This window comes from Carcharhinus amblyrhynchos, chromosome 11 (assembly GCF_965287045.1).
Source record: "Carcharhinus amblyrhynchos chromosome 11, sCarAmb.v2.hapA, whole genome shotgun sequence".
Classification (NCBI taxonomy): domain Eukaryota; kingdom Metazoa; phylum Chordata; class Chondrichthyes; order Carcharhiniformes; family Carcharhinidae; genus Carcharhinus; species Carcharhinus amblyrhynchos.
In genome coordinates, this window is record NC_137334.1 from 419,466 (window position 1) to 438,522 (window position 19,057).

A 19,057-nucleotide genomic window follows, 5' to 3' on the forward strand; every position below is an offset into this window, starting at 1 on the left:
TTCTTCCCTGCTGCCATCAGACTTTTGAATGGACCTACCTTGCATTAAGTTGATCTTTATCTACACCCTAGTTATGCCTATAACAAGACATTCTGCACTCTCTCCTTTCCTTCTCTATGAATGGTATGCTTTGTCTGCAAACTGTGCAAGAAACAACACTTTTCATTGTATGCCAATACAATAATAAATCAAATCAAATCATTTGTTGGAGATATCTCAAGTAAATTGGATGCAGCCTAGATTCCTCTCCCTCCCTTTCATTTAACCTTGTGTCCTGTGTTGCAGGAAGGGACTGCGATGTGCTTGGGCCATCTGGCATTGCGGCTTCCACTGGTACCCCTGGCCATTCTGCCCCAACAGGTCGGAGGAAGGGGATGAAGGGATTTCCGAGGTTGGCATTGGTTTTGTGTCAGCTTCCACCTTGCAACTCACCATCCCAGAGACTCTCACATCGTTGGGTCAAGTTAGTGGCAAGGCATCTGGGTCACTCTCCAGTGCACACGACACATCTGCTGACGTCCATTGGATGCAAGAGAAAACATCCTCAGGCACATAGGGGCCTGCTGGAACTGAGGACTCAGCTGGCCCCAGCTACATGCTGGGCCTCCACAATCACTTTTCTTTCAGCTGCTGTAGATGCAGCAACAGAGCCATGGAATGCAGGAGGGGCTGACAGCAACACTGGACCAACTGCGAGACTGTTGGGAGGAGCCCCAAGGCTTTCAGGCGGATCAGCTACTGCTTGTCTTGCTTGGTTCCCAGGCCAACACTGCAAGGGTCCATGGCCAAATGCCAGGGGCAGGAGATCCTCACCATGGCAGGTTCCAAACAATGACCAAATCACAGCAGGCCACGGCGCAGTCCCAGAATGCCATGGCCCAGTGACAGCAGGCCACAGCTGAGGGCCTCAACAGGCTTCTCAAGATTCTGCAGCCATTGGCTGAGAGGCACAAGAGCTTGCAGGAGACGCAGAAAGACAGTGCTGAGACACAGTGGGTTATGGCTGCAGACTTTAGGAACGCAGCCAGTGTTATAAAGGGGAGGTCGATCCCCTCTCTGTGAGCTAACATCTAACCATTCAGTGGACTATCTCGCTTTATAATTTGTTAAAAGTGTGTGAGAAACAGTACGATCTGCTCTTCAGCAACTTTTTGTGTTTAAATCAAAAATAACAACCTGAGATTCTCTCTTTAAAATCAACAAATAACACTATTTATCTAACTAACAGGGAACAGATTAACTGAACTATTAGCAAACTGAATACAACATTATTCTAACAGAATGCAGTTTAGATAAATACAATTTCTACTTACTATAAAAATAAATAGAAGGGTTTTAGTCACTCTCAAAATACAATGAGGTTTTATCTTCCAGAATCTTCTGTCTTCTTTGCTATCCTTATTATTGAAATGAGGCTTTTTTTAAAGACATAAATGAGGTGGCAGAGACAGTTGCTGACTGTCTGTCTCTCTGGGTCTGAGAGCTGTCTCTTGTACCCCTGATAACAAACCAACAATGCAATTGATTCTCAGGTTACCAAAATATCAAATTTAAATCTAATAGGCTGCTGTTAGCTAGGTGCGTAATTTAAACTGATTGGGCAAAATTCAAAAAAAAAGCCCATTGTCTTGGCAACACCAAAGAACAAAGAACGAAGAATAATACAGCACAGGAAATAGGCCCTTTGGCCCTCCAAACCTGCGCCGCTCACTGGTCCAACTAGACCATTTGTTTGTATCCCTCTATTCCCAGTCTGTTCATATCTCTGTCCAGGTAAATCTTAAACAATCTCAGCGTGTCCGCCTCCACCACCCTGCTTGACAGTGCATTCCAGGCCCCCACCACCCTCGGTGTAAGATACGTCCCTCTGATATCCGAGTTAAACCTCGCCCCCCTCCCCCTCCCCTTGAACCTGTGACCCCTCGTGATCATCATCTCCAACCTGGGAAAAAGCTTCCCACTGTTCACCCTATCTATGCCCTTCATAATTTTATACACCTCTATTAGGTCTCCCCTCATTTTCCGTCTTTCCAAGGAGGACAACCCCAGTTTACCCAATCTCACCACGTAGCTAATACCCTCCATACCAGGCAACATCCTGGTAAACCTTTTCTGTACTCTCTCCAAGGCCTCCACGTCCTTCTGGTAGTGTGGCGACCAGAACTGGACGCAGTATTCCAAATGTGGCCTAACCAACATTCTATATAGCTGCATCATCATACGCCAACTTTTATATTCTATGCCCCATCCTATAAAGGCAAGCATGCCACATGCCTTATTTACCACTCTCTCCATCTGTGCTGCCACCTTTAAGGATCTGTGGACTTGAACACCCAGGTCCCTCTGTGTGTCTATACTCCTGATGGTTCTGCCATTTATTGTATAGCTCCCCCCTGTGTTAGATCTACCAAAATGCATCACTTCACATTTATCTGGATTAAATTCCATCTGCCATTTCTCCGCCCAATTTTCCGGCCTATCTATATGTTACTGTATTCTTTGACAATGTTCATCACTATCTGCAAGTCCAGTAATCTTTGTGTCGTCCACAAACTTACTGATCACACCAGCTACATCTTCTTCCAAATCATTCATATATATATCACAAACAGCAGAGGTCCCAGTACAGAGCCCTGCAGAACACCACTAGTCACAGACCTCCAATTAGAAAAAGACCCCTCCACTGCTACCCTCTGTCTTCTAAGGCCAAGCCAAGCCAGATGTTTAGCTGTTTTACTTTCCTGGTAAATACATAAGCAAAATAATTATTAAACATTTCTGCCATCTCTTTTTGATTTCCTATGGTAGTATTCTGTCTTTCCCTTAATGTCCTATTCCCTTCGTAGCCTTCTTTTAAGGGCTGTACGGTGGCACAATGGTTAGCACTGCTGCCTCACAGTATCAGGGACCCAGGTTCAATTCCGGCTGTTTAGAATTTGCTCATTCTCTCAATTGGGGGGCGGAGGGGGTATGTGTGTGTGTGTGTGTGTGTGTGTGTGTGTGTGTGTGTGTGTGTGTGTGTGTGTGTGTGTGTGTGTGTGTGGGGTGCTCTGCAGAGAGAGGGGATCTTTGGAGTGGGTGAGACAAGGAGGGAATTCTGCAGGAGGTGGGAGCTCTGCAATAGGGGGGGTGCGAGCTCTGCAATGGGGGGGGGTGCGAGCTCTGCAATGGGGGGGGTGCGAGCTCTGCAATGGGGGGGGTGCGAGCTCTGCAATGGGGGGGGTGCGAGCTCTGCAATGGGGGGGGTGCGAGCTCTGCAATGGGGGGGGTGCGAGCTCTGCAATGGGGGGGGTGCGAGCTCTGCAATGGGGGGGTGCGAGCTCTGCAATGGGGGGGGTGCGAGCTCTGCAATGGGGGGGGGGGTGCGAGCTCTGCAATGGGGGGGGGTGCGAGCTCTGCAATGGGGGGGTGCGAGCTCTGCAATGGGGGGGGTGCGAGCTCTGCAATGGGGGGGGTGCGAGCTCTGCAATGGGGGGGGGGTGCGAGCTCTGCAATGGGGGGGGGTGCGAGCTCTGCAATGGGGGGGGTGCGAGCTCTGCAATGGGGGGGGGTGCGAGCTCTGCAATGGGGGGGGTGCGAGCTCTGCAATGGGGGGGGTGCGAGCTCTGCAATGGGGGGGTGCGAGCTCTGCAATGGGGGGGGGTGGGTGCGAGCTCTGCAATGCGGGGGGGGTGAGCTCTGCAATGGGGGAGACAAGTGGGGATTTCTGCAGGGGGGCAGAGCTCTGCAGGGATAGCACGGCGTGGAGGGGTGGGTGATCAGCTGGGGAACTTGGGTTCAAGGTGGGCCTCGGGAGGGGTGATGATGGGTAACTCAGAGGGGCGGGCTCCTGATACTGGCAACCCATATTGTCATATTGGGAAAGAGGAAGTGGGTGACGTTACCATTGATGATGAGGGATAGTCTGACCTTTGTGTGGGGATGGGGCTAGTGGTGGCAGAGGAGGAAGGACGTCTTCCAGAGAGATAAGGACGCCTGCGCAATGGGGCAACAAGCACTCTGAAGCCAGCTTCACCCCAGTGAATTAAGGTTCCACCTCGCTCACCCCCCTGCCACCCCCTCAAAAAGGTGAGAATCGCACTTCTGTCCAAAAAAGTGACAATATCATGAGGTTGCATTTTTAAACTCGCCCAAAAACTCCCGCTTTTTCACACATTCCACACTTTGAATTTTTTTCGTAATATTACACCCTATGTCTCAGTAATTCCTACTTTGTCTGGTTTTTCCCAACAAATGACACCTCCAGCTCCCTTTTTTTAATTTGGACAATGTGTGCTTTTCTTTGCAAATATTTAAATTTTAATATGATTTCTTCTCACTTTATGTTTAAACATACCTTCAGGTTCTGGTTCTATAACACCAATTATTTCCATGCCATAACATCCTTCTTTACTTTATCCTTTCCTTTGTTCTCCTGCCCTGCTTTGTTTCCATTTAGGCTTATGTATATATTTCTTGCAGATACCCCGCCAACTAGTTTAAAACTTTTGCCAGTGCCCTGTTTATACTTTCTGCTAGGACATGGATTCCATCCTGGTTCAGGTGGAAATTGTATCCATGGACACATTCCCCATCTCTCCTAGAAGTAGTCCCAGTGTCCAATGCAAAGGAACTCGTCCTTTCAACATTAGTAATGCCACGTGTTATATCTACTGATTTGTTTGCCCTTATGCCAATTTTCATATGCCTCAGGCAATAATTAAGAGCTTGAAGTCCTGTTTTTTAATTGAAAGTCCAACCCCGATACTCTATAAGCAGGAACTTTTCCCAGTTCCTATCTGTATCATCTGTTCCAACATAGAATATGACAGCTTGGTTTATCTTTCTCCTTCCAAGTTCAGTTCCAGATGCATTCCAGAGGTAACATCAGTCTGGCATCAGGTCAGCAGCAGCACAGTTTGGAATTCTCATTCTTAGCTGCAGAGGATGCCCTTAATTCATGACTCAATAAACTGCCAAATTTCTACTCTGCTACTCATACATATTCTCACCTTCCCCTCTGCCCCCCAAACTTCCAACTGGCATGCAGCTGAACTACAGTGCCCTGCGATCTGCACCGCAGTCTTTTTCCTTGTCCTCACAAGTATGGGTGCCAGAACCTATTGGAGCGATCCAATGCCTGCACGACCTTCCTTTCAACCTTCCTGCAAAATCCATGCTGCTTGGCTCCCGATTTGTCACACATCACCAACCAACTTTCCTGAACTTGTGTTTTCTTCTGGGATGTGATGGTACTTTGGATAAAATTGTCCAGAAGGTCATCCATCATATGTGAATTGACAGAAACAGGGCATCGGACATGGAATTTTAATTCTCTTGAGCAGGCACATGCTTGACCTGGATGTCAGAAGTTGCAGCGAGACATAGATAGGATGCAAGACTGGGTGGAGAAGTGGCAGATGGACTTCAACGCAGATAACTGTGTAGTGGTCCATTTTGGCAGAACCAACGGGATGCAGGAGTACAATATCAAGGGTAGGAGTCTTAGCTGGGTTGAAGAGCAGAAGGATCTTGGGGTCCGGGTCCATAGGACTCTTAAATCAGCCTCGCAGGTGGGGGATGTGGTCAAGAAGGCGTATGGTGTACTGGCCTTCATTAATCGAGGGATTGAGTTTAGGCATCGGGAGGTAATGCTGCAACTTTATAAGACCCTTGTCAGACCTCACTTGGAGTACTGTGCTCAGTTCTGGTTGCGTCACTACAGGAAGGATGTGGGAGCTATTGAGAGGGTGCAGAGGAGATTTACAAGGATGTTGCCTGGATTGGGAGGCATGCCTTTTGAAGATAGGCTGAGGGAGCTGGGACTCTTCTCCCTGGAGTGACGAAGGTTGAGAGGCGACCTGATAGAGGTTTATAAAATGTTGAGAGGAATAGATAGGGTGGATTCTCGGAGGCTATTTCCCCGGGCTGAAATGGTCACTACGAGAGGACACAGGTTTAAGGTGCTGGGAAGCAAGTACAGAGGAGATGTTAGGGGAAAGTTTTTCACCCAGAGGGTGGTGAGTGAGTGGAATCGGCTGCCGTCGGTGGTGGTAGAGGCGAACTCGCTGGGGTCTTTTAAAAGACTTCAGGATGAGTATATGGGATCTAATGGCATTGGAAGTTACAGATAGTTCTATGGCTTGGTAGGTATAGGTGTGATCGGCGCAACTTGTGGGCCAAAGGGCCTGTTTGTGCTGTAGTGTTCTATGTTCTACGTTCTAAATGTGAGGTCATGCATTTTGGAAGGTCTAATACAGTAAATGGCAGAATCCCTTAGAGTATCATTAGGCAGAGGGATCTGGGTGTACAGGTACACAGGTCACTGAAAGTGGCAATGCAGATGGAGAAGGCAGTCAAGAAGGCATATGGCATGCTTGCCTTCATTGGCAAATCATGTTGCAGCTTTTTAGAATCTTAGATAGGCTGCACTTATAATATAGTATTCAATTCTGGTCGCCACGCCACCAGAAGGATGTGGAGCCTTTGGAGAGGGTACAGGATGTTACCTGGTATGGAGGGCATTAGCTATGAGGAGAAGTTGGAGAAACTTGGTTTGTTCTCACTGGAGTGGCGGAGGTTGAATGACGACCTGATAGAAGTCTACAAGATTATGAGGGTCATGGACAGAGTGGATAGTCAGAAGCTTTTTCCCTGGGTGGAAGAGTCAATTACTAGGGGGCACAGGTTTAAGATGCGAGGGGCAAGGTTTAAAGGAGATATACGAGGCAAGTCCTTTTACAAGATATCTGAATCATCGATAGCCATGGGTGAGGTGCCTGAATAGTGGAGTGTGGCAAATGTTGTGCGTTTGTTTAAAAAGGGCTGCAGGGAAAAGCCTGGGAGCTACAGGCCAGTGAGCCTCACATCTGTGGTGGGTAAACTGTTGGAAGATATTTTGAGAGACAGGATCTACAGGCATTTAGAGATGCAAGGACTGATTAGAGACAGTCCGCATGGCATTGTAAGTGGAAAATCATGTCTCACAAATTTGATTGAGTTTTTTAAAAGGTAGCCAAGAAGGCAGATGAGGGCAGTGCAGTTGATGTTATCTAGATGGACTTTAGCAAGGTCTTTGACAAGGTACCGCATGGTAGATTGTTGCATAGGTTTCAATTTCACAGGATTCAGGGTGAGGTAGCTAAACGGATACAAAATTGGCTTCTTGACAGAAAAGAATTGGTTGTAGAGAGTTGTTTTTCAAACTGGAGGCCTGTGACTAGCACTATGCCTCAGGGTTCAGTGCTGGGTCCACTGTTATTTGTCATTTATATTAATGATTTGGATGAGAACATCGGAAGCATGATTAGTAAGTTTGCAGATGACACGAAGATTGATGGCATGGGGACAGTGAAGAAAGTTGTTTCCAATTGCAACAGGACCTTGATCAATTGGGCCAGTGGGCTGATGAATGACAGATTGAGTTTAATTTAGACAAATGCGAGGTGATGCAAAATACAAAAGTGTCCAGAGGGACAATTGTTTCACACAGAGGGTGGTGAGTATCTGGAACAAGCTGTCAGAGGTAGCAGTAGAGGTGGGTACAATTTTGTCTTTTAAAAAGCATTTAGGTGGTTACATGCATACGATGGGTTTAGAGGGATATGGGCCAAATGTGGGCAATAGGGATTAGCTTAGAAGTTTCTAAAAAAAAGGGTGGCATGGACAAGTTGGGCCAAAGGGCTTGTTTCCATGCTGTAAACCTCTGTGACTCCAAACAGAGGGTGGTGGATGCGTGGAACTCGCTGCTGGGGGAAGTGGTGGCAGCAACTTGGTGATTCTTGCTGCTAATGAGTGTATCCATTCCCACCCTGCCCTCACCATCCGGCTGCTCATAGGCCACTTCCTTCACATCCTGCGATTCTCCTTCTCCTCCCCTTCATCCATATGGTCTCCCTGCTTTTGCACAATATTGTGGAGTACGCATACACAATGATGAAGCGGCAGGCCCGCACAAAGCCAAATTGGAGGGCACCCCCCAGAGTGGTCCAAGCATTGGAGCCGCATGTTAAGCAGGTCTGTGCATTACTCCAGACTGGGTGACAGCATGGGCCTCATTGTAGCCGGTCTCAGTCTCGGCCTCGGTTTCGGGCCTCTGTACTAGTGTCAGCAGCCGTGACCTCAGCGGGTAGCCCTTGTACCTCATGATCCATCCTGGCAGCCTGAACCAGTCTTCAAATAGCCCAGGGATGTCTGAACACCTCAGGATGTAGCTATCATGGATGTTCCCTGGGTGCCGTGCACACACCTGCATAATTATTAGTCTGTGACCACAGACTATCTGGACATTCAGTGAGTGGAAGTCCTTCCCTCACCTCAGGGGGACTGCAAGGCAATGTGTGTCCCATCCACAGCCCCTTGGCGGTGAAACCTGTAGTCTGGGCTTCCTGCTGCACCTGGCCAACATCAAATTGAATGTGCTGGCCTGCCCGGGTGTGCAAGGCATTCGTAAACTGACACACACACACGTATGTGAGATACCGGATGTCCTCGCTGGGTGCCTAGAACGATCCAGTGGTGTAGAAGTCACGGCCACCATCACCTTCACTTCCATTAGGAGTGGGTGCCCTCCCTCCAGAGTCCAGAACCAGGGGTCACAGTCTGAGGATTCAGGGTAAACCATAAAGGATGGAGGTGAGGAGACATTTCTTCACCCAAAGTGTGGTGAGCCTGTGGAATTCATTACCACAGGAAGTAGGTGATGCCAAAACATTGAATGTATTCAAGAGGCGGCTGGATATAGCACTTGGGATGAATGGGATCAAAAGTTATGGGAAGAAAGCAGCATTTGGCCATTGAATTGAATGATGAGTGATGATCATAATGAATGACAGAGCAGGCTCAAAGGGCCAAATAGCCTCCTCCTGCTCCTATCTTCTCTGTTTCTATGAAAGAGAGACATATAGATACTTGTATTTCTTTTTTATTATCTCGGGACTCCCCATTCCCTAACTGAGACCAGTCTCCCCACTTGTCAATGCTGGCAACACAGAGCAATCCACGGTGCCATGTGTCACCTGAATAGGTTGCTCACCATTGGCGCTGTGGCTACAGCAGGCAGGGAGAGTATACAGGTTAATGCGCAGGCATGGCCATTGCACACCTTTGAGCCATTGCCGTGGGTACTACTACTGCATTCCTTTCCAGGCTTGTGTTGTAGGTCAGACACACAGAGCAGGGGCAGCCAGCTGATCATAACAAGATGGGTTCCCAATCACTGCAGACTCAATGCAGTGTCTGTGTTAACGTGAGCTCCTCTGCTTGCAGTGCCAGCTGCCTGACTTGATGAGCCTCTGACAGCACTTGACACCACCACCCACTGTCCCCCCTCCAATTCCCCTCATCCATCCCCCCTTATAACCCCAGTGCTCAGTAAAGTCTTCCATCCCACTCCACAGCCAGAACATTGGAACTGTGCTTGAAAACAGCAGACCCACCAGTACGCAAAGTCTCTTAACCCACGCCACAGCCTGACCTATAGAATAACCCTGTGCCTGGAAACAGCAGCCCAACCAGCACTCAGTAAAGTCTCCCACCCCACCCCACAGCCAGAACAATGGAACATCCCTGAGCCTGGGAAAACACTTTCAGCACTCACTGAACTTCACCATCCCCCACCTCTCGGGGGCTACAGCTCCATACCACTTACCTCCTTGCTCCTTTTCAGTGCTGCCAACTAGGTCCTGATTTTTACACACAGTTGTAAAACGACACTTGCGTGACCTCACGCAAAGGCAGGGTAAAGCATGTGAATAGCCACCATGCCAATTTTCAGCAAGAATCCATTTGCGTTAAAAAACTTACGCTGGGAGATACGTGGAGGCCATGATGCCCAGCGGGAAGCCCGCTTAATGGCTACTGCTAATGTCTCCTGGCCTCCTTCGCTACTCGAGCAGCTCAGTGGGCTGAGAGAATCGTCCCTACTGTCTGCAAACTGGTGGCTATACATTACAATAGTGATGACAGTTCAAAAATTACTTCATTGGCTGTAAAGCACTTTGAGATGAACAGTGATCATAAAAGGTGCTGTATTAAATGCAAGTCTTTTTCTCTTTTTGAAGTTTACAAATATTGATTGAATAGAACATATTTTCTGAAAGCCTTAGTTGTCATTTACAATCTCTTACCCAAAGGCAGAATCCCATATAGTGCAATCAGCTGTCTCACATCTAAGAGGGAAGGCATTGGTTCGATATCAGTTTGCCGCAGTGTGGTTCCCAGGTAGTTGTATTCACCTGTGCAGAAAAGGGCAGGAAATTGAATGACTCTAAGTTCTTATTTGAGAGATTCAGTGAACATAGCAGTGTATCTGTATCTAGGTTAAAGTTTAGTTCATACTGATTTAATAAAAACTCTAGGCAGAACTTTCCAATATTTTTCCAAAGCATCAACTTCAGCAAGAAAACTGGAGAGAAACCCACTGGCCATCGTGAGAAAAATCACCAAATCTTCAGGCACTTTAAAAAACGTTTTCACAAATTTCACGCCACGCTTCTGGTGGCCTGCCCCTGATTTACTCATCTCGGGATGGACAGGGTGTGTGTGTGGGTGTGTGTGTGTGTGTGTGGAGGAGGCGGGGGGGGGGGGGGGGGGTGGAGGGGGGACATCCATTTAAAGCCTCCCCAAGACTTGCGCCAAGTCCATCTGGGACATAGCAGCCAGGGAGACAGCTCCACATTTTTCAGGGGGAGCCCTAATGAAGATATTAATAGAATCAGAGTGCTGTAGGGTCCAATCATTCCTTTGAATAAATGAAGATGGCACTAGTACAAAGTTTTAATGAATTTATTTTATTGAACAGAGCTTAAAATTAAATCATTGCAAATACAAAAAGAAAGAAAAAAGCTGGACTAATTGTCATAAAACAATCAAGCAATGCAATTTGTCCCCTCCGTCTTGTACATTTGAACACCTTCTTTAATCTGCAGGAAGCGGTACTCTCTGTGTTCCTCCACAGTCACACAAATCAGACAGATAATTTCTTGTCAGTTTCACAGAACAGCCTCAGTTCTTCCTGATGTTTCTCACAGCTAAGTTTATTTTTCTTTTCTTTCGGGGAACACTTCAGCAGTCATGGGCATTCGGCCTCTGATCTTCAGGTAAACGTTTTCCAAGGCAGCCTTCATGACACACGACCGCGCAGAATCACTGAGCAGAAACCGAGAGCCAAGTTCCGCACACGTGAGGACGGCCTCAACCGGGATCTTGGGTTCATGTCACACTATCTGTAACCCCCAAGACTTGCCTGGGCTTGCAACATCTCACTAACTGTCCTGGCTGGAGACAATGCACTTATCTTTAACCTGAGCTTAACCCTCTCTCCACTCACGCTGTCTGTACCTTTAAGACTTGAATACCTGTAAAGACTTGCATTTCAACCATTATTTTGTAAATTGAATTTGTGTTTTTATAAGCCCTATTTGTGAATAGAATTCCCACTCACTTGATGAAGAGCAGCGCTCTGAAAGCTCGTGGCTTGTGCTATCAAATAAACTTGTTGGACTTTAACCTGGTGTTGTGAGACTTCTAACCGAACTGCAAACACAGAGCTAAAACTGCAATATATATCATTTGGTATCTTTGTTACTGAAATGGTTTTGCACATGCTGTTTCTCACTCGGAGGCACAGGCCTTGAAGATGTCGTTCGTGGAAAACTTAGGTTGGCTTATGAAAAGCTGTTTTGCTTGCATCGTACTTTTCAAAAATGCAGTAGCTAACCTAAGAGGCCTTCTGAGTTTTAAAATATAGTCAAGTGTTAGTTAATTTTTTAAGCTTAGCATTGAAATGTAATTGCATTGATGGAAATATCTAAAAAATGAAGTATTTGCATAAATGAAGCAAACCATACATAGAATCAACAGTCCCTCCTTCGATTCTGTACAACCATTTTGAATCAAACATAAGAACATAAGAAATAGGAGCAGGAGTAGGCCATCTAGCCCTTCAAGCCTGCCCCGCCATTCAATAAGATCATGGCTGATCTGAAGTGGATCAGTTCCATTTTCCCGCTTTCTCCCCATAACCCTTACTTCCCTTGTCTGTCAGAAACCTATCTACCCGTGACTTAAATATATTTAGCGAGGCAGCCTCCACCACTTCAACGGGCAGAGAATTCCAGAGATTCACCACCCTTTGAGTGAAGAAGTTCCTCCTCAACTCTGATTTAAACTGCCACTGCCACCCCCCCCCTGTTTTCTTGAGGCTGTGTCCTCTAGTCCTGCTATCCTTTCTGAGCAGGAAGAATCTCTCTACCTCTACCCTATCCATCCCCTTCATTATTTTATACGTCTCTATAAGATCCCCCTTCAGCCTTCTAGACTCCAACGAGTACAGACCCAGTCTATTCAGCCTCTCTTCATAGTCCAACCCCCTCATCTCCGGTATCAGCCTAGTGAACCTCCTCTGCACTCCCTCCAAGGCCAATATATCCTTGCGTAAGTGCGGCGACCAAAACTGCACACAGTACTCCAGCTGCAGCCTCACCAGTGCCCTGTACAGTTGCAGCAAGACCTCCCTACTTTTATATTCAACCCCCCTCGCTATAAAGGCCAACATTCCATTTGCCATCTCTTTTTTTTAAAAAATATTTTTTGTTTGTTTTTATTCCAATTCAATCAAATCCAATTCAAAGTCTTAACAAGTTGAGACATTCCCGATCCAAGCTGACAAGACAGGGCTCTCACCTCCTGTCTTGGGCTTGATCTACATGATCCAAGCTGATTGGAGGAGGCCTAGCTCCTCCTCCAAAACTTGATCTCATTTGCATCTTAGCCAAAAGGCTGCTTTTAAAACTTGCTTCAAATGAAGCTAAAATGTTACTTAATGACTTCAACTAAACACAGCATGTCGCTACTACACTCGATCTTAGCCAAAAAGGCCAAGAAGCGATTCAGGTGCAGGAATTGTTTGTTTCCCTTTCCCTCTGCAATCATCATTGTGACTAATTTACCCTCCTGTGAGAGAGGTATTGGCAGCAACAGTGAGTGCCAGCTCTCTGCATTACAGGACAGGGATCCAGTATAGGAAGTAGTAGGGGAAAATACAGCATGAAAGTAAGCTTGCAGGGAACATAAAAATTGACATTAAGCATTTCTATAGATCTGTGAAGAGAAAGAGGTTGGTGAAGACAAATGTAGGTCCCCTATAGACAGAAACGGGGGAAATGTATATTAGGAGACAAAGAAATGGCGAAGTAATTGTATACATACCTTGGTTTTGTCTTCACAGAAGAGGACACAAATCAAATGCTAGAAATACAAAGAACAAAGAACAACCCAGCACGGGAAACAGGCCCTTCGGCCCAACAAGCCCGCGCCTCCGCATCACCCTACACCTATTCTACCCTGCGTATCTACAAATAGAACCCCTGACTTAGCCAGATTCAGGGGAGAATAGTGTCAATCTGGTAAAACCAATCAGCCTAAGAGCACATCTTTGGGGTGTGGGAGGAAACCGGAGCGCCCGGAGGAAACCCACGCAACCACAGGGAGAATGCACAAACTCCCACAGACACAGGCCCAAATCCATGTATCTGCACAGCTAGCAGTGCTAGTCACTGAGCTATTGCGGCGCCCGTCTACCGGTCCAGGATCAAGCACACACACCGACACGAAGTACTAGGCCACTCCCGGAACCTCCAGGAGCAGCCCACGCACGACCCACCGTGTGCATGCCCCTCGTTTGACAACGAGGTGGACCTCCACCTGCGGAGTGAAAAGACAAAAACGTTAATCACAAGCCTGCCTTTCCGGTGTCTCCCGAGGTTCTAACCCTTATTCAATAACCCCTACCATAACCCTCCATCCTCGTTTCACTCATGTGCCTATCTAACTGAACCTTAAACGAGTCCAACGTTCCCGCCTCCACCACCCCACTCGGTAGCGCGTTCCATACCCCCACTACTCTCTGCGTAAAGAACCTTCCTCTCATATCCAAATTATACCTCTCCCCCCTCACCCTTAAATCATGTCCTCTTGTATTCGTAACCAATCTAGGGAGCAGTCTCTCACTATTGACCCTGTCTATTCCCTTCAGTATCTTATATACCTCTATCATGTCACCCCTCAATCTCCGTCTTTCCAAAGAGAACAGTCCCAGTTTCTCCAACCTTTCCTCGTAACCCAACCCCTCCATGCCAGGCAACATCCTGGTAAACCTCCTCTGCACCCTTTCCAGAGCCTCCACGTCCTTCCGGTAGTAAGGTGACCAGAACTGGACGCAGTACTCCAAATGCGGTCTAACCAACGTTCTATGCAACTGAAGCATTAGACGGCAGCTTTTAAACTCTATACCTCTTCCTATAAAGGTTAGCATTCCATAAGCCTTCCTGACAACATTCTCCACTTGTGTCACAACCTTCATGGATTTGTGAACCTGCACTCCCAGGTTCCTCTGTGTTTCTATACTCCTAATCGGCCTACCTTTTATCACATAGCTCCTCGCTACATTATTCCTTCCAAAATGCATCACCTCGCATTTGTCAGGATTAAATTCCATCTGCCACCTATCTGCCCAATGCACCAACCTATCTATATCCTGTTGTATCACCTGACAATCCACTTCAGTACCCGCCAACCCTGCCATCTTGGTGTCATCAGCAAACTTGCTGATCACACCACCTACGCTCTCTTCCAAGTCATTTATGTAGACTACAAAGAGGAGAGGTCCCAGTACCGAGCCCTGCGGCACACCACTGGTCACTGGCCTCCAGCTGGACAAAGTCCCCTCCACAACTACCCTCTGTCTCCTATTGCCCAGCCAGTTCTCAATCCACCTAGCTACCTGACCCCGTATCCCATGCGCCTTAACCTTTTCTACCAGCCTACCATGAGGGACTTTGTCAAACGCCTTACTGAAATCCATATAGATGACATCAACGGCTTGCCCATCGTCAACCGTTTTTGTCACCTCCTCAAAGAATTCCACCAGATTCGTAAGGCAAGACCTCCCTCTAACAAAGCCATGTTGCGTATCCCCAATCAGACCGCAACGCTCCAAATGCTCATACATCCTACCCCTAAGTACTTTTTCCATTAATTTCCCTACCACCGATGTCAAACTCACCGGCCTATAATTCCCAGGGTTATCCCTACTACCTTTTTTGAACAGCAGTACCACATTTGCCACCCTCCAGTCTTCTGGGGCCTCACCTGTGTCCAAAGAAGAGACAAAGATTTGCGCCAGAGGCCCAGCAATTTCATCTTTCACCTCCCTAAGCAGCCTGGGATAAATACCATCAGGCCCCCGAGCTTTATCCGTCCTTACGCTACCTAAAAGCCCTAGCACTTCCTCCCTCGTAATAGATATTTCCTGCAGCTGATCCTCAGCTCCCTCTAACAGACCGCACGATTCCGAACCCCTCTCCTTCGTGAATACCGACACAAAGTATTCATTCAGGAGCTCCCCCATTCCCTCCGACTCAATACATAACTCCCCGCTTTTGTCCCTAAGAGGACCAATTTTCCCTCTAACTACTCTCTTGCTCCTAATATAGGAATAAAATGCCTTTGGATTCTCCTTAATCCTACCAGCCAAAGCCATTTCATGCCCTCTCTTCTCCCTTCTAATTCCCCTTTTTAGCTCCCTCCTACTCTCTCTATATTCCTCCAGCGCACTCTCCGTACCCAGTCGTTTCGACCTAACATACGCCTCCCTCTTCTTCCTGACCGAGTCTTCGATACCCCCTGTAATCCACGGCTCTCTAATCCTACCTTTCCCATCCTTCCTCTTAACCGGAACATACCTCCCCTGCAACCATTTCATTTTGCCTTTAAAAGCCTCCCACTTGCCAACCGTGGACTTGCCAGCTAACAGTCCTTCCCAATCAGTGTCCTGCAGCTCCCTCCTAATCCTGCTATAGCTCGCCTTTCCCCAGTTCAGCACACTCCCGTTCGGCCGGCACTCGTCCCTTTCCATTTTTATCCTAAAGTAGACGGACTTGTGGTCACTATTAGCCACATGTTCGCCTACCTCTACCTCTCCCACCTGCCCCGGCTCATTACCCAACACTAAATCCAGTATAGCCTCTCCCCTAGTCGGACTAGTTACATACTGCTCTAGACACCCTTCCAAAACACATTTCACAAACTCCTCTCCCTCCATACCCCCAGCTCTAGGCCCCCTCCAATTCACTCCAGGAAGATTAAAGTCACCCACTACAACCACCCTATTCTTCCTGCACCTATCCAAAATGCCCCTGCAAATACCTTCCTCCACTGACCTCGGGCTGTTGGGTGGCCTATAGTACACCCCAAGCAATGTAATCTCTCCCTTTTTATTCCTCAACTCCACCCACAGCGACTCAATCCCTATCTCTTCCATATTGTCCTCCCTCTGCACTACTGTGATGTTTTCCTTTACCAACAGTGCCACCCCTCCACCTCTCTTCAACCCTCTTCTGTCACACCTAAAACACTTGTACCCAGGAACATTCAGCTGCCAGTCCTGCCCTTCCCTTAACCATGTCTCTGTTACAGCCACCACATCTAACTGCCTCACACACATCAAGGCCCTAAGCTCATCCGTTTTCCCTGTCACACTCCTAGCATTGAAACAGACACAGTTCAACCCACAAGAAATGTTGGAAAATGCAAGATATACTGAGTGAGAAGAACTGAGGGAGATCAGTATTAGTAGAGAAATGTGCTGGGAAAATTGATGACACTGAAGGCAGATAAATCTCCAGAGCCTGATAATCTACATCCCAGATTACATAAAGAAGTGGCTCTAGAAATAGTGAATGCATTGGTGATCAGCTTCCAGGATTCTATAGATTCGGGAACAGCCCCTGTAGATTGGAGGATAGCTAATTTCACTACAATATTCAAAAAGGGAGGTGGAGAGAAAATGGAATTATAGACCAGTGAGCTTAACATCGGTAGTGGGGAAAATTCTCAAATCCATTATCAAGGACTTTATAGCAGAGCATTTAGAAAGCAGTGACAGGATCAGAGTCAGCATGGATTTATGAAGGGGAAAATCATGCTTGACAAATCTGTTGGAATTCTTTGAAGATGCTACTAGTAGAGTTGACAAGGGGGAGTCAGTTGATGTGGTATATTTGCACTTTCCGGAAGTATTTGACAAAGCCCCGCATAAGAAATTATCGTGCAAGATTAAAGTGCATGAGGTTAGGGCAAGTGTATTGAGATGGATAGAAAATTGGTTGACAGAGAGGAAACAAAGACTAGGAATTAATTGGTGCTTTTTATATTGGTAAGCAGCAACTAGTGGGGTGCCACAGGGATCGGTGCTGGGACCTCAGCTATTCATAACATATATTAATGATTCGGATGAGGGAACAAAATGCAACACCTCAAAAATTTGAAGATGATACCAAGTTGGCTGGGAGGGTGAACTGTGACTGAACGCAGAGACCCTTCAGAATGATCTGGACAGATTGGGTGAGTGAGCAAACCAATGGTAAATGCAGTATAATTTGGGTAAATGTGAGATTATTTACTTTGGAAATAAAAAGAAGACAGATTACTATCTGAATGGCTGTAACCTGGGAGAAGGGAGTATGCAGTAGGTCCTGGGTATCCTTGTGCACCAGTCACTGAAATAAGCAGCAGGCAGTAAAGAAGGCAAATGGCATGTTGACCTTCACTGCAAGAGGTTTTGAGTACAGGAGCAGGGATCTGGTGTTACAATTGTACAGGGCCTTTGGTGAGGCCACACCTCAAGTATTGTGTGTAGTTTTGGTCTCCTTTTCTGAGGACGGATGTTCTTGCTCTTGAGGGAGTGCAGTGAAGGTTTATCAGGCTGATTCCAGGGATGGTGGGACTGTTGTGTGAGGAGAGATTGACTAGGTTAGGTTGCTTTTGCTGGAGTTCAGATGAATGAGGAGGGATCCAATAAAGACTTATAAAATTCTAACAGGACTAGACAGGATAGATGCAGGAAGGATCTTCCTAATGGTGGGGAAGTCCAGAACCTATTTATTAGCTATTAGTCAGCTATTTACCATTTATATAGATGATCTGGAGGAGGGAACTGAGCGTATGGTGTCGAAATTTGCTGATGACACCAAGATTGGTGGAACGGCAAATTGCGCGGAGGGTGTGGAGAGTCTGCAGAAGGATCTAGATAGGCTGGGCGAATGGGCCAGGAAATGGCAAATGGAATTTAATGTTGGCAAGTGCGAGGTGGTCCACTTTGGTAGGAATAATGGTAGGAAGGATTATTACTTAAGTGGCGAAAAACTGCAGCAGGCGACAGTGCAGAGGGGCCTCGGGGTCCTTGTGCATGAGTCGCAAAAACCCAGCCTGCAGGTGCAGCAGGTGGTCAGGAAGGCGAATGGGATGCTGGCCTTCATAGCGAGGGGGATTGAATATAAAAGTAGGGAGGTCTTACTGCGGCTATATAGGGCATTGGTGAGGCCGCAGCTGGAGTACTATGTGCAGTTTTGGGCGCCGTACTTACGCAAGGATATTTTGGCGTTGGAGGGAGTGCAGAGGAGGTTTACTAGACTGATGCCGGAGTTGAGGGGGTTGAGCTATGAGGAGAGGCTGAATAAACTAGGCTTGTACTCGTTAGACTTTAGAAGAATGAGGGGAGATCTCATTGAGACGTATAAGATGATCTATGGGATGGATAGGATAGAGGTGGAGAGGCTCTTCCTGCTCAGAAAGGATAGTAGGACTAGGGGGCACAGCCTCAAGATAAAGAGGGGGCGGTTTAGAACGGAGCTGAGAAGGAACTTCTTCACTCAAAGGGTGGTGAATCTCTGGAATTCTCTGCCCGTTGACGTGGTGGAGGCTACCTCGCTAAACATTTTTAAGACGCGGGTTGATAGGTTTTTGATAAGAGAGGGGATTAAGGGTTATGGGGAGAGGGCGGGAATGTGGAACTGAGCCACGACAGATCGGCCATGATTTTATTGAATGGGGGGGCAGGCTCGAAGGGCTAGATGGCCTACTCCTGCTCCTATTTCTTATGTTCTTATGTTCTAACCTGGAGCCAGAGTCTGAGGAATCAGGTAGGCCATTTTGGATGGAGGCGAGGAGACATTTCTTCACCCAAAGAGTGGTGAGCCTGTGGAATACCACATGAAGTAGTTAATGCCAAAACAGCTGG

General features: G+C 47.2%; 1 protein-coding gene across 3 annotated transcripts in view; it reads right to left on the reverse strand.

Annotated features, from left to right (window-relative positions):
* Positions 1-19,057, reverse strand: part of LOC145349811 (dynein regulatory complex subunit 11-like) — a 207,466-nt gene that overhangs the window by 58,999 nt on the left and 129,410 nt on the right. For all 3 annotated transcript variants that reach the window (XM_080198356.1, XM_080198355.1, XM_080198357.1), the window contains one exon: positions 10,107-10,214. In XM_080198356.1, coding sequence (XP_080054482.1) covers positions 10,107-10,214 — 108 coding nt within the window. The remainder of the gene's footprint in view (positions 1-10,106; positions 10,215-19,057) is intronic.